This window comes from Pleurodeles waltl, chromosome 6 (assembly GCF_031143425.1).
Source record: "Pleurodeles waltl isolate 20211129_DDA chromosome 6, aPleWal1.hap1.20221129, whole genome shotgun sequence".
NCBI classification, from domain to species: Eukaryota; Metazoa; Chordata; class Amphibia; order Caudata; family Salamandridae; genus Pleurodeles; species Pleurodeles waltl.
In genome coordinates, this window is record NC_090445.1 from 887,031,314 (window position 1) to 887,045,618 (window position 14,305).

General features: G+C 43.0%; 1 protein-coding gene across 2 annotated transcripts in view; it reads left to right on the forward strand.

The window, feature by feature from the left end:
- Positions 1-14,305, forward strand: part of ALDH18A1 (aldehyde dehydrogenase 18 family member A1) — a 284,510-nt gene that overhangs the window by 147,108 nt on the left and 123,097 nt on the right. For both annotated transcript variants that reach the window (XM_069239691.1, XM_069239692.1), the window contains exon 11: positions 10,817-10,916. In XM_069239691.1, the coding sequence (XP_069095792.1) occupies positions 10,817-10,916 (100 nt within the window). The remainder of the gene's footprint in view (positions 1-10,816; positions 10,917-14,305) is intronic.

The window sequence follows — 14,305 nt, forward strand, 5'->3', positions numbered from 1 at the left end:
CAGCCACATGGGAGAAGCAGAGATAAGAGGCCTCTGGTCTCCGGCGGAGTCTGAGCTCCATATCAATCTTCTGGAGCTCCGGGTGATCAGGCTTGCGCTAAAAGCATCTCTTCCCTCTCTCAAAGAGAAAGTAGTGCAAGTGTTCACGGACAACACTACCACCAGTTGGTACTGCAACCAACAGGGCAGAATGGGGTCCTGGACCCCTTGTCAGGAGGCGCTGCGCCTCTGGACATGGCTGGAACATCAGGACATCACCCTGGTGGTTCAACATCTGGCGAGCTCTCTGAACGCCAGAGCAGACTAACTCAGCCATCGATGCATAGCCAATCACGAAAGGGGTCTCCATCAGGAGGTGGCGTAAGGTCTCTTTGAGCAGTGGCAGAGCATTGGTTAGATCTGTTTGCCTCTGCAATGTCAGCTGTTTTGTGCATTGGAGTTTCCAAGGCGGCACTTGCTCGGCGATGCTTTTCATCTCAAGTGGAACTCCGGCCTCCTTTCCACCTATACCACTTCTGTCCAGCGTTCTCAAGGAGATCAAGAACGACCGGGCCCAAGTAATCTTGGTGGCGTCGGACTGGGCATGGAGAGTACGGTATTCAGAGCTACTGAACACGGCCACCGACCCTCCACTCAGACTGCCCCTTCGGGAAGATCTTCTGTTGCAGCAACAGAGGACGGTTCTCCATCCGAACCTGTCCAATCTCTGCCTTCATGCGTGGAGATTGAACGGCGACAGTTGATGGCTTTTGACCTTCCACCTGAAGTCTGTGATGTAATCTTGGCAGGCAGGCGTCCCTCCACCAAAACGGTATACGCATGTAGGCATACATTTATGGCATGGTGTACCAGCAGATCTGTTGATCCCTTCTCTGCTCCTCTTTCTGAGGTTCTTTTGTTCATTCTTTCTTTGGCCCAGCAGGGCACCCTTAAGAGCTATTTATCGGCTATCTCTGCCTTTCTTAGGTTGCCTGATCAGCCTTCACTCTTTAAGTCTCCTATTGTTAGTAGACTCCTTAAGGGCCCTCACCCATTTGTTTCCTCCCACTCCTTTTATCATGTCTCAGTGGGACCTCAATCATGTTCTTACTTAATGTGTGTTCCTTTTGAGCCAATGCACAATTGTCCCTTACGCTCCTTACTTTCAAAACTGTTTTTCTTGTTGCCATCACGTCTGCTCGCAGAGTGAGTGAGCTTCAGGCTCTGTCTTCTAAGCCCCCACTTTTGTCAGTGCGTACCACCACTTTATCAGGGTGCACAAAGGCTTCCTTCCTTTTCAGTCGTTACACTTTTTCATGTAGGCCAGTCCATCACTTTGGCTACTTTGTACGCATGTGGAGCATCCTTCTCATGAGGAGGAGAGACTCCACTGCCTGGATCCAGAAAGAACATTGGAATTCTATCTCAATCGTACTAAAGATTTCCAGGTGGATGATCAACTCTTTGTTGGATATGTGGGTGCGAAGAAAGGGAAGGCGTTGCAAAAATGTACCATCTCATGATGTCTTTGCATCAAAATGTGCTACGTGTTGGCAAGAAGCAACCCCTTGAGGGCTTGAGCGCTCATTCCACCAGAGCAACTGCTGCTTCCACTGCATTAGCACACGGAGTTCCTGTCCTGTATATCTGCCAGGCAGCAACGTGGGCATCTTTGCACATGTTTACTAAACATTAATGCGTGGACAGGCAGGTCCGTCGGGGTGGCTACTTTGGTTGTTCTGTCCCGTAAGACTTTCTAGTATGATCTTGGTTCACAGCCCACCTCTAAGGATGGCATTGCTTGGGTATGTATTCTAAGGTAAGGAATCTACAACTAGCAGTCTCTATCAGATGTACAAGTTACTTACCTTTGGTAATGGTAGAGACATATTCTAGTTGCAGATTCCTTACTGACCCACCCATCCTCCCCGCTTGCAAATTGATTTCTAGGGATAGGGCTTCCCAATTCAGGGCCTTAGCTCTGGTGCACCAATTTCAGTGTTCTTCGCAGCTCTGCGCTTTGGCATGGAAAGTTGTGAAAAGAAACTGACATCACTGTGCTGAGGCAGCATCTATGTACTGCTCGTGACGCCAACACGGTGACTACGATGCCAGCGACACCCGCGGAGTCAACTGACACCACCTAACGACACGCAAGGGTATTGCTCGAAGAAAAAATATCCAGATCCTGTCTGACGCCTGGGGGAAAATTCCAAGGTAAGGTATCTGCAACTAGAATATGTCTCTACCTGATATATCGTTACCAAAGGTAAGTAACTTGTACTACACACACAAAACTATAGAAATTCAGCTGTTATAGTTAGTTATTTTAAGTAACTATAACTCGTGCTCTCAGGTCACTCTAACTAGCCTGCCAGTAGGTAATATATATTTTCCCTTAAAAAAACAAAGGTTACAGGGACGTTATAGTTAGGCTCACATTTCAAGCATACAAAACAATAGAAATTCAGCAGTAAAACAATAGAAGGGGGCTGTGCCCCCACCCCCTCATGGAGCCGGAGATGACCATGGGGACTGCCACCCTCCAGGGCCTGCTCCTGCTACCTCTCAAGGTGCCCACCCACTGGAGGTAGCTGTATGCTTTTGTTTGGCGGGAGCTGACAGCTCCCACCAAGTAAAAGCAAAATTAACTCCCCTTTCAGCAAGCGGGAGCTGTCAAACAGCTCTCACTTGCTGAAAGCTGGGTTTTTATCTCTTTCCCTGCACGCCAACATGCGTGCAGGGAAAGAGATGAAAACATTGCTCCCACTAGCACGGTCCTGCCTCTCTCTTCCATCCCATTAGGGGCAACCTCACCCTTCTTGGGCCTACTTCGACGCGTGGTGTCGAACAATGTTAGGCTGATGGAACGGACTCCATTTGGTTTTGCCTTCGGTGCCCGCCAAGTTTCCATACTTCGATCAGCACTCATTGTGGAATCTGTCTCTCTCCGGATCACAGAGAAGAGAACTGTGGCGCTTGTCGGTCCTTTCGTTCTAGGAATACTCTTAGGGATCAAAGAGCACGTTGATTGGAGATGGCATCCAAGTCGTTGGAACAAACGCCCAACATCTTTGGGGAAGAACACGCAGAGGAATTGGCACACCATGCGACAGTTTCCTTCACAGACAATCCATCCTACTGGCGCAGTACATGAGTACCTCTGCCACCACCCAAAGACAATCAAAAAAAGACTTTGGCACTGGTCTTGGGTCCCTCACTGCATGCCAGCCATGGTCGGACCTGAAAAATACAATCGGATGACCAGGTGCTGAAAGAAAGTGCATTTGGCACCGAGCAAACAGCTTGCCACACCTGTTTTGATATCGGGCCGAAAATCGGAGACTTCCACCTCGGAGCCGGAAAAAGTAACACCGCTTTTGCAGCTGACTTCAGACTGACTCAAACATTCGGTATTTAGTCTTTCGAAGCTGAAACCTGTGGGTGGTAAATATGCTCCAGTTACTCAGGAGTTTTCAGAAATAAGGCCCATATTGGAGGTAATGGACGCTAAACTGTGAAAAAATCCATATACATAAGGACCCAGGAAGATTCGTTGCCTCTCCTCCGCCAACAATCATCTGAATTCTAAAGGAAGCACACAAACCTACAACTAGACAGAGTTATGCAGCTAAATGGAAACGTTTTGTCTATTATTGTCAGCCCAAAAACATTAACCCACTTAATATGTCAGTACAGGACATTGTCTATTATTTGCTACACTTACAAAAAGCAGATCTTGCACACTCCTCTATTAAAATTCATTTAATAGCAACAACTACTTACCTCCAAAACAGACAGCATACTTCTCTGTTTAGGATTCCTGTTTATAAAGGCTTTTATAGAAGGCCTTAAAAGGATTATTCCACCTAGAGCTCCACCAGCTCCTGCTTGCAATCTTAACATTGTACTCACAAGACGTATGGGCCCACTTTTTGAACCCATGCATTCTTCCCCTCTTCAGTTTTTATCATGGAAGGTTGCCTTCTTAGTAGCAATCACTTCTTTAAGAAGAGGTAGTGAAATTCAAGCATTCACTTTAGAAGAACTTTTCTTTCAAATTCACAAAAATAAAATAGTCCTTAGGACAAACCCAAATCAGTCAGTGGAATTGCCAGTCTTCTTTCCACAGCCTGATTCAGTTGCTGAAAGAGCTCTTCATACCCTTGATGTTAAAAGAACTCTCATGTATTATATAGATAGCACAAAAAATTTCAGAAAGTCTAAACAACTCTGTGGCTTTTCAACAACCTCACAAGGATATTTAAAAACATGGATTAGCCAGATGGATAGTAAAGTGTATTCAAACTTGCTGTCTTAAACCTAAAAGACAGTTACTAGTAACTCCTAAAGCACATTCCACTGGAAAGAAAGGAGCTTCAATGGAATTCTTAGGAAATATGCCAGTGGCGGGCATATGTAAAGCAGCCCCATGGTCTACACCACACACATATACTAAACACTACTGTGTGGGTGTGTTATCTCTCCAGCAAGCAAACGATAGACAAGCAGTGCTTAAAACACTATTTCAAACTACTCCAGCTCCTACAGGCTAGCCACTGCTTATTTTGGGAGGGAACTGCTTTACAGTCTATGCAAAGCAGCTACACATGCCACAGAACGGAAAATGTTACTTACCCAGTAGACATCTGTTCATGGCATGTAGCGCTGCAGAGTCACATGCACCCTCCCTCCCCTTTGGAGCCCGTGGCCGTTGTAGTACTTTATTTTAATATGTGTGTGTGTATATATATATATAAATTTCTACACTCTACTTTTCCCTCCTGCCGGAAAACAATCTAACAAAGGACTCTATGCCCATGCCCACTATCACCGAGAGGAGGAGTCACTCGATCTTGTGACTCGAAAACCTTCTTTAAAAAAATAAAAAAACTTGTAACACTCAGAGCTCAACACAAGATCGCGGACTTATGCAAAGCATGTGAATATGCAGCACTACATGCCACCAACAGATGTCTACTGGGTAAGTAACATTTTATATATATATATAAATATATATATATATATAAATACACATACATACTGTTGGACGCCAGTAGGTAGTTATAGTTAGGACCATGTTTCTATAGAAAAAGCATTTTTTGACTTGCCTATATCTTTGGCACCGCTTAGCAAATCATCACAAAATTTCCCCCAAAAAGTTTGCTAGTGATTCTTGTTGCACATGAAACCTTTCGGGGTGATCCGTCAATCGGTGGCTAAGAAAAAGCAGGGGTCAAAAAAGGTGCATTGTCTATGCTAATTCCCATAGGAGTTTTGACAAGACTACAGCCAGAGCTGCTGGACGGAAGTACACCAAATTTGGCTAGATTTTGGTATGTAGATGTACACTTGTTTTATTTGATGTAAATCTGTTCAGTAGTTTAGGAGAAATTAAAGGAAATCCACATTTGTGTATCTGGGTGGAGCATAAGCAGAGATCTCATGGTGAGATCTGCTTGGTTGTCAGCACGCACGTTAGCCAGGAAATGCTGGCAGCCATCTTTGGCCAATATACATGAAAGCACCCCATTGAAATGCATTGTAGTGTATGGCTGGTTTTGAGGGTCACAAAAAGGAGATCGTATAAAGGGTAATAACAAATGTTAGTTATAGTATAAATCATTTGTTGACGGTACCATACTAATTTTAGGAATTGTGGTGTGTTTGAAAGTGATTTTATCATGCTGGGATTTCATGAGTCATGGTTGAGAGAAAACGATGTCATGATTTTACCGCAGAGGAGATGGAAGGTGCTTCAGAAGCTAAAATGAGAGCATATTTTCTATAAACTCACACTATCGTTCTCAGCCATTTGAGATTGAAGTCTGACATTCTCAGTAAAAACACGTACTTCCTACAGGAGCAGCCTGACAGTTGATTCCCTTGTGTTCTGCTGCAGCCTCCCAGAGTGTTCTAAAGAAGAACTAGAGCGCTAACAGTCTACTTAGGACAAAAGTGTGGCACATCTGAAGCCATCTTGTTAAAGTCAAACTAGTAAAACGCAAAACATTTATTTGAGAAAGGAACAAAATGAGGGGGTTCATTTTATCGTCGAAATTATGGTTAGTGCTGTAGGGGAAACAGCCTTTTCAGCAAAGGCTGCATCCTGCATGCCATTACCACACATTCTTTTTCCAATGAATATGCCCTTACCACACGTCATTACAGCAAATTTAGAGAGAGAGAGAGAGAGAGAGAGAGAGAGAGAGAGAGAGAGAGAGAGAGAGAGAGAGAGAGAGAGAGAGAGAGAGAGAGAGAGAGAAAAAAAAAAATATATATATATATATATATATATATATATATATGGTCATTTTTTTAGTTTAGGATGGGTTTTTGGGTGGCAAGGGTAATTTTAGGGTTCAGGATGGGAATAGGTCACTCACAGATAGTCCCTAACACACCGACACAAGCAGTCGCACATCTACTCACTCACCCATGTAGACACTCACACAACCAGTGACTAACTGATACAGCTACTGACACATCCACTCACTATCCCATAAAGTCCACACACTTATGCATAAATCCACTGATACATCCACTCACTCACCCTAACACTCGCTGATACAGTTACAAACATACTCCGTCACTCACCCATACAAGAACACACAACCACTCACCTGTACAGTCACTCCCACTCGCACATCCATAGAGCCACTTACACTCGCTGGATGGTGTAATCAGTGATGTCATTTGAGATATCAGTGATGTCACTGACATGTCATGAGTGATGTAATATGTGAGGTCCTACTCATTGCATTGCAGGGCACAAGTTATAGTCAGCTTGAGGTAATTATAACTGATGAATTTCACTGGTTTTATATGTGTGAAATGTGGAGCTTCTAGTTAGGTTCTGAATTTGCTCGTACAAAACCATGGAAATTCAGCAGAATTCAAAAAATTTCGCAAAATAATCTTGAAGTCGCTGCTGCCAGAGATATACACATTTGGATTTCCCTAAATTTCTTAAAAACTACTGAGTGGATTTACACCAAATAAGCAAAAGATCAGTCCGCATACTGAAAGCTAGCTTTTTCCCAAATTTGGTGTAATTCCGTCCAGTGGTTCGGGCTGTAGACTTGTCTAAAGGTCCTATGGGAATTAATATGGGAAATACAAATTTTTTTACACTCCCCATTTTCGTGGCTCCCGCTTCACGGATCACTCAAACTTTCTGCGCGCAACAAGAATTATCACAACACTTTAAAAAAAAACTTTTTGTGAAGATTCATCAAACGGTGCCAAAGGTTATAGTAAGGTCAAAAAATGCCTTTTCTATGTTAACATGGTCCCAACTATGACTACCTAGTGGCGAGTGCCACTAGGTAATATATATATTTATTTAATTTATTTTTAACTCTGAGACTGCCCATTTAAGGTACCAGTGCTTCATTGAAGTCCTCCTGGTGCGGCGATCAGTAGGACATCAAATAATGTCAAATGCCATCTGAGTATTCCTACTTCTGATTTGTTGTACTGTGTAAATCCTGATGCTCCTGATCTTTTTCGTCAGTTTGAGATGTCTAGTTTCTTCTTGTTAGCTGGGCCCTGTGCAGGGCTTCGTGGATCAAGCTTCCTCCTGGCAGGCAAAGTACAGCTCATTCTGTAAGCGGGTGGCCTCCCCCTTAAATTCACAGGTCAAAGCAGAAAGGCTTCTCACAATCTAACAAATATTGGACACATCACTTGGGCTTCCGTTGAATTAGACAGGTATAGCAAGGGAGGCATGAGGTGGGCATCTGCTCAGGCTAAACAAAATCCTAGTGACTTCTCCTTTTACCAGATGTCCTCCTCAGCACAATCCTTGGAGGCACACTCCACATCAGTGGATGGGAAAGGTTTCTCTCATCTAGATTCTGAGAACCAAAGACGTGATAAAAAATGATTATGCTCTGCATTCTCCACAACCTCCACGTACCAGGTTGACCCTGCCCCAGCGGGAAGCCCAAACACCTTTGATTAATCATAATTTTCCTGCCACCAGAAATGGAGGCACAGTTCCTACCCCCATTACATTTTTCCAAGAGAAGAGGGAGGAGTGCACTGCCCTGTCCATGTTATTGTGATCTATCACAGCTTCTCTTTCTTATGAATCTGCCGCTGTACAGGGCAACAACTGGATGTGATGAGTGGATATTTATGATGCCTGCTTTTATGTGCCCACCCCAAAGAAACATTGGAAATACATTAATTGTTGGAAATTAGTACTACCAGAACAGGAAACTGCCATTTGGTATCATTGCCACTCCTAAGGTCTTGAGGAACATTCGGACCACAGTGTCTAGCATACTTTGAGAGCCGTCTCATTTGAACAGTTCCAGGGAGGATTTGGAGTCTACATTAACCCTAAAACCAGAGACTCTACACTAGCTTGGGCTCTTAAAGAACTACCCAAAATCCTTTCAAGTCCTTAACAGAAGGAATCCTTTTACAGTGACAATTCTGTACGCCTGTCTTGCACAACAGAGAGAGTAGTGGCCATCAACTAGGCAGGGTCTCATTTGTTGACCATCAAGATTGTGATAGCTTTGTGATCCCAGACGCTTTAGGAACTTCAAGTTTCCTGCATAAGGGTTTTTCCCCTCTGGCAAAGACTACATGCATTCTCTGCTGCCGCTCCTCATGGAGCGCTGAAACAAGTTGCAGGAAGACTATACTGAGCTTATGGTGGTCTTCTCATTTCTGGCTACCCATTTTCGGTACTGACCTTCAAAAGGTAGGGTTGTCACTCCAGTGTGTACTGTTATTGTGTTGTAAATATTGTTACAAAAATATCTCCCCATTGAAGTCAATAATAGAAAATCTACACACAGTGCTACAATATTTTTGTAAACTATATTCATGACAAAATATTTGTCATATGATTTTTCTGTATCTGATACTCTGACACGTCCCCACCAACATCTGCATGTGGTGCCTCCTTCTGGCTAACCTGTCTAGTGATTGCTACAAGTTCCTCCAAGCACAGTTGAGGGTGGCTTAGAATCAGGCAAGTTATCCATCAGTACTTGTGGACAATCCAGATATGTCAGCTTGTAAATGCATTGGTGTTCAAGGGCAAAAATAATTGACTTTGAATATTTTATTATCAGTACTATGATCAAGGGTAGTGATGGTCCACACAGACCCTGCTAGATCCCTTATCTACCACAGGCAACAAGCTAGCACCCACTCGAAGCAGCTGTTTGACTGACTGTACCTCAGTAAAAGTGAGCACTTCAACAAGGTGTATTCTGTATTTTCCTTCTCCGGGGCTAACTAGGCAAGAGATACCTGGCAGGACTCTGATGCAGTTTTCCCCGCTAGGAGGCTCATCAGGTTTTTGTTTGGCTGATGAACAGACCTTTTGAGCCAAAGGCATCCTGTGTCTTCTGGTGCCATTTATGCAAGATGGCCTTCTTAGTAACACTGGGCATGAATATATGTGAAACACAGGCCCTTCATGATGTTCAGAAGGAGCAACCAGACTCACCCATCTTACATTCCAAAGTGTCTTTTCAGTGCCACCTATTTGAGATCATTAATTTAAACTTTTTCTTCATTTCTCCTCAGTTGAGAAGATCCTGCACTGGCTGTATGTGAAGTTTTGAACTTGTTTCGTGATCTGTGCTTGTCAGGCCTACTAATCTTGCCACCTGGGAAGTTGTTCAGTCTAGCATTGCCAGACCTGAAAAGTCATGCTTCACCTTTGCTACACTCTCCATGGATTCTCATATGTAGCCTGTGTCTGAGCACATTCTACTATAGCTAAGTCATCCTTTTGGCAGGTGCCTATCAAAGCGATATGCCTTGAAGTTATATGGGTTCCCCCACATTCATACTGCTGACACCACACGACTGACACTTACTCCCTGAGCAAGGCATTAATTTGTCCAGAAATGTCTTGGGACCTCAGTTGTCTAGGCCTTAGTTGCCTGAAGGTACCTTACTCCTTCTCCCTTGCTCATTCTAATTTCATGTGGGATTTACTCATAGGCTGAGAATGTGAAAGACTGAAGACATAAAGGTAGCATAAAGTTCTATTCATAGTGACTTACTCCTAAACAAAACACTCTTCACCATTATTAACACCGTCTCCCCGATGATCCCTCTGCTGAAGGTCAGAAAGCACATTTAGATTTGCTTCTTTATCTAACAGAAATGAACTAGCAAAGGCGCACAGGGGGTGTAGTGCATGTAAAAGCTTACAATCAACTCTGCAACAGAAGCAGGTTCCATTTGTGCTGCTGCGTGCCAGGCCCCACTGGTTGATACAGAGAAAAAAAAAACAAAGGATTAAAATTCGATTCATCATTAAGAGAACACTTTCTTACATCAAGGATTGTCTTTTTTTCTCTAATTTGTAGGGAATGCACTTTATTAGTCACCAACCACATTTTTAGGCGTTATAGGTAATTCTGAATTTATTTTGTTTATTTTTTTTGCTTTTCTGTTAGCTTTGCTAACTTTTTATTGTGTTTTAATATATCTGCCAAATATCACCTGCCTCTTGATTATTTTATATTTATCTGCATATTTATTGTCGGGTAACTTGACGGTTGTGTATGCTGGCATTGCCTGCAATGTACAAAAATAACTAACATTTGGCTATTCATATATTTACGGTCGGTTGACTGTAATGTTTCCACCTGAGTAAACTTCACGCTGTGACAGGTAGAATTAGAACCAGGCTAATACTAATGTAGAACTTAACAACTTTTAAAGACAGCACATCTATCACATTAAATCGGTGAAAATGTAATGCAATAAAGGCGGAGTATGAAATCGGAAAGCTTTCCCTTTTGCAGTGTGTACAGATATGAAAAAATATAATTTTCCAATTCTATTATTACAGAGAGCAGAAATTATTTTTCATCTTGCTGACCTGTTAACCGACCACAGAGAGGAGATCCTTTCGGCTAATAAAAAAGACATGGAAGAAGCAGAGACAAAAGGTAAGAAATTTCAGGCAATGCCTGACCTCCGAATGTTGGAATTAATTATTGTGAATGGCTTTCGTGCAAGGTGCTAATTATATAAATAATAATTCTAATTTATTTTCAAATTAGCGATGGGGTTAAACTTTTGTGGGAGAACATATTTGCTTTCCCCTCCCTGAATCCCTCCTTAACCCTCCCCAATCCCTTCTCATTTAGGAGTAGTTATTCTCTACACAGGCTTCCTTTGAATAGAACAATTGCCCGCCACCATCGCACCTTTCCAGGGAACCCAAACTTCCTTGCCCATCACCCCACCCCGGAAAGCTTGGTGGTCCAGGCGTCCACTTCCCATGGTGCGCTCCCTGCTGCACCCCCTGACAGGGAATCCAAGAGGCGTTATAGCCTCAATAAGAAGATGTTTTCTTCTACCAGCCTTGCATTATGGTCAGTGAACACTGCATGCTGCTTGGGCTATTATTCCCACACACTGTGGGATACGGTTGCGCAGGTGCTGCTACAGATCCCAGAGGAGGCCTGGGCCATTCTCTCCCAAGCAATCAAGGACTGGTCAGAAGCAGCCCAGTTCACTATTCGCTGTGGTTTAGACTCAACCAACTTGCTGGGCAAAGTGGTTTCTATGACAGTGGTGCTCAGTCACCACATCTGACTGAGAACATCTGGCTTTTCAGGGGATGACCAGGCTTCCGTCATGGACTTGCCCTTTAATGGCAACCATTTCTTCGGAGACTCTGCAGAATCTGCATGGGAGCGCTTTAAGGACTCGCGGGCTACAGCCAAGTCTTTGGGCCTCTCAGCTGCTTGTATCAACCCCAATCTGCCTGTCGCTCCTTTAGTGACTATGGAAGGAGGGTTCAACCCTATCCCAGCCACTGTCTCATGCACACTTCCCAGCTTATGTGAGGACACTGTTCTTATCGACCCCATGGGTCGGCTAGCCAGCGGTCTGCTACAACCACCACCCCCTTGGCAGCTGCAGCCTCTAAGCCCTCCTAATCTTTCCCTTCAAGATCATGGGCATCCTGTTGGTGGCAGAATCCACCATAATTTCCACCACTGACAGCCCATAACATCGGACAAGTGGGCCCGATTCAGATGGGCTACTGCCTCCTCTGCAATTGTACTCCAACCTCCATACCCGCCATCTTACAATCACTGGAGGAAAGCCTGTTGGCTGTGATATTGCTCATTTAGGGCCATATTCGAGAAGGTAAATTTACATGAGTATATTTACTCATGTGTAAATGTATGACTGCATCTAGTAGTAAATGTACATTTTTTTTGCTATTCATCTTTCAGAGTTTATATCTACTATTAGGTGCAGACTTACATGTCTCCACCCCCTCAAATCAGTGGGTAGAGTATTTTAAAACATGATTCACAAGTGTAAAGTAACATCTAATAGATTTTTACACCTAGGTGGAGGTCTTCACCCTTGTGGAGGTGATCTCCCTATACTAAAGAATAGGGCAAAATAATAAAGTTTAACTACGAAAAAACGTAAGAATATATTAATGTAAAACACAAATGTAAATTAACTTTAATTATTTTTAACCTAGAACTAATAAACAAATGTTACAGCACAATAACTCAACAAAGTACATGTTTAATAAATAATAAAGAAAATATATTACTTATAATTATGATTTTTTTTAAAACTCACTCCTTTCATTTTTATATTTAATTATCATGTACTACATTTTATTAACACGCTTAATGTCAACTACATTTTTTCTTAAGTTTCATTTGATTAATTTTAAACAAAATGTAAATGTTAATGTATTTAAAATAGTTTAAATTGTATATAATTATAATTTAACATAAGTTTGCAACATGTTCCGAAGATGTCTCGAGTTGCAAGGCCTGTTGTGACTCCCCCATTAGTCCACAATGCCCATGTACACTTGTTCCACCTGAGATTTTTTTCTATTCAACGGGCAAATGGTGTAAGTGGAGAGCAATGTAGAAAACAGTTTGTGCTGTGTATAGTCAAGACATTAAACTAGATATCTAAAGCTCTATGGCTTCTGTGGAGAAGTGTGGGTGCATGTGAATGTAACATTTTCCATTCCTAGAATGTGTGACTATAGATACAGATGCTCTGCATGGACTATAAAGCAGTTCCTCTCCAAAGAGGTCGCTAGTGAGCAGATGATGCAGATTTTTACAAAAATTTTCCAAGGACAGGTTGGCCAAGTAAATTCTGTTGACGTGGTAGAATTACAAAATGTTTGGGGCAGGTACTTGGCAGTGATCAAGTAGCAGATTTATACATATCAGTTAAAGGTATATTGCCCAAAAAAGTCTAGGGTCTCCCCTTTCTTGTGTGTACAGTAGGCTCTCAGGGGCACAAGAGAGCGCACTTGGCTTTAGCATATCAAGGGTTGAAGAACTTAATGATCCATCTTGCAATGCTTGCTTTAAAGATGTATGACGTCTGGAGATTTTGGAGGAGTTTACAAAAAAGTGGATTTGATTTCCTAAGAGGTTTAGTTCTTTAAATATAATACTTTACCAGCCTCTTTAACAGCGTTGAAGGGCCCTTTCTGTTACTCTGGTTGTGGGAAAAAAGGTGGGCGGCTCAATGGTCTGGTTCATGTGAAAAGGTGATGCAACTTTAGGAAGAAATTTGGGGTTTGTTTGGATAACTGTCCTATTTTTGTGAACCTACATAATGGGTCCCGTATTTTAAGAACCTGGAGCTCACTAATGTGTCTCAGGAAGGTGACTGCAACTAGGAAGGGTACCTTCTAATGCAAGAACTGTAGATCACACAAGTGTAGTGACTCAAAGGGAGGGATCACGAGTCATTTGAGGATGACATTCAGGTTCCGCACAGGTGCTTGAGATGTGTGTTTGGCTTATTACCCTCTTATGATCCTCCACAAAGATGTAAAGAATGGGACTTTGAGCAATGAGTTGCGTGTGTTCTGTAAGTACACAGCAACTGCAGTTTAGTGTAAGGTTATGGAAGTGTAGGCAAGGCCTGCTCTGAATAGCTGTAGAAGGTGACCATCTCCTGCTCAGAAACCTCAAAAGGGCCTAACTGTTTAGAGGTTTAGTACCACATTAACCTCTCCCATGTTCTCTGCATAACAGGCAAGTGTAGTGGACTTTCAAGTCTCGTACAGGATAAGCATTAATTCTTTCCGAAGTTTGAGATAGCCAAACTCTAGGAACTCAGGGGCCAGATCGCAATGTTCAGCTGTCTGGGATCTGGGTGTCTGAGCTGGCCCTGATTTGAGTGAGAAGGCCTGGCGTCAGCAAAAGCTTCTAATGGGGATTGACTGACATCTCTAGGAGCATCAAATACCAGGGCTGCCTGCCTGCCGGTACCACTAGGGTGAGAGTCATGGATCACATACCTCATCTTCACTATGTACTGG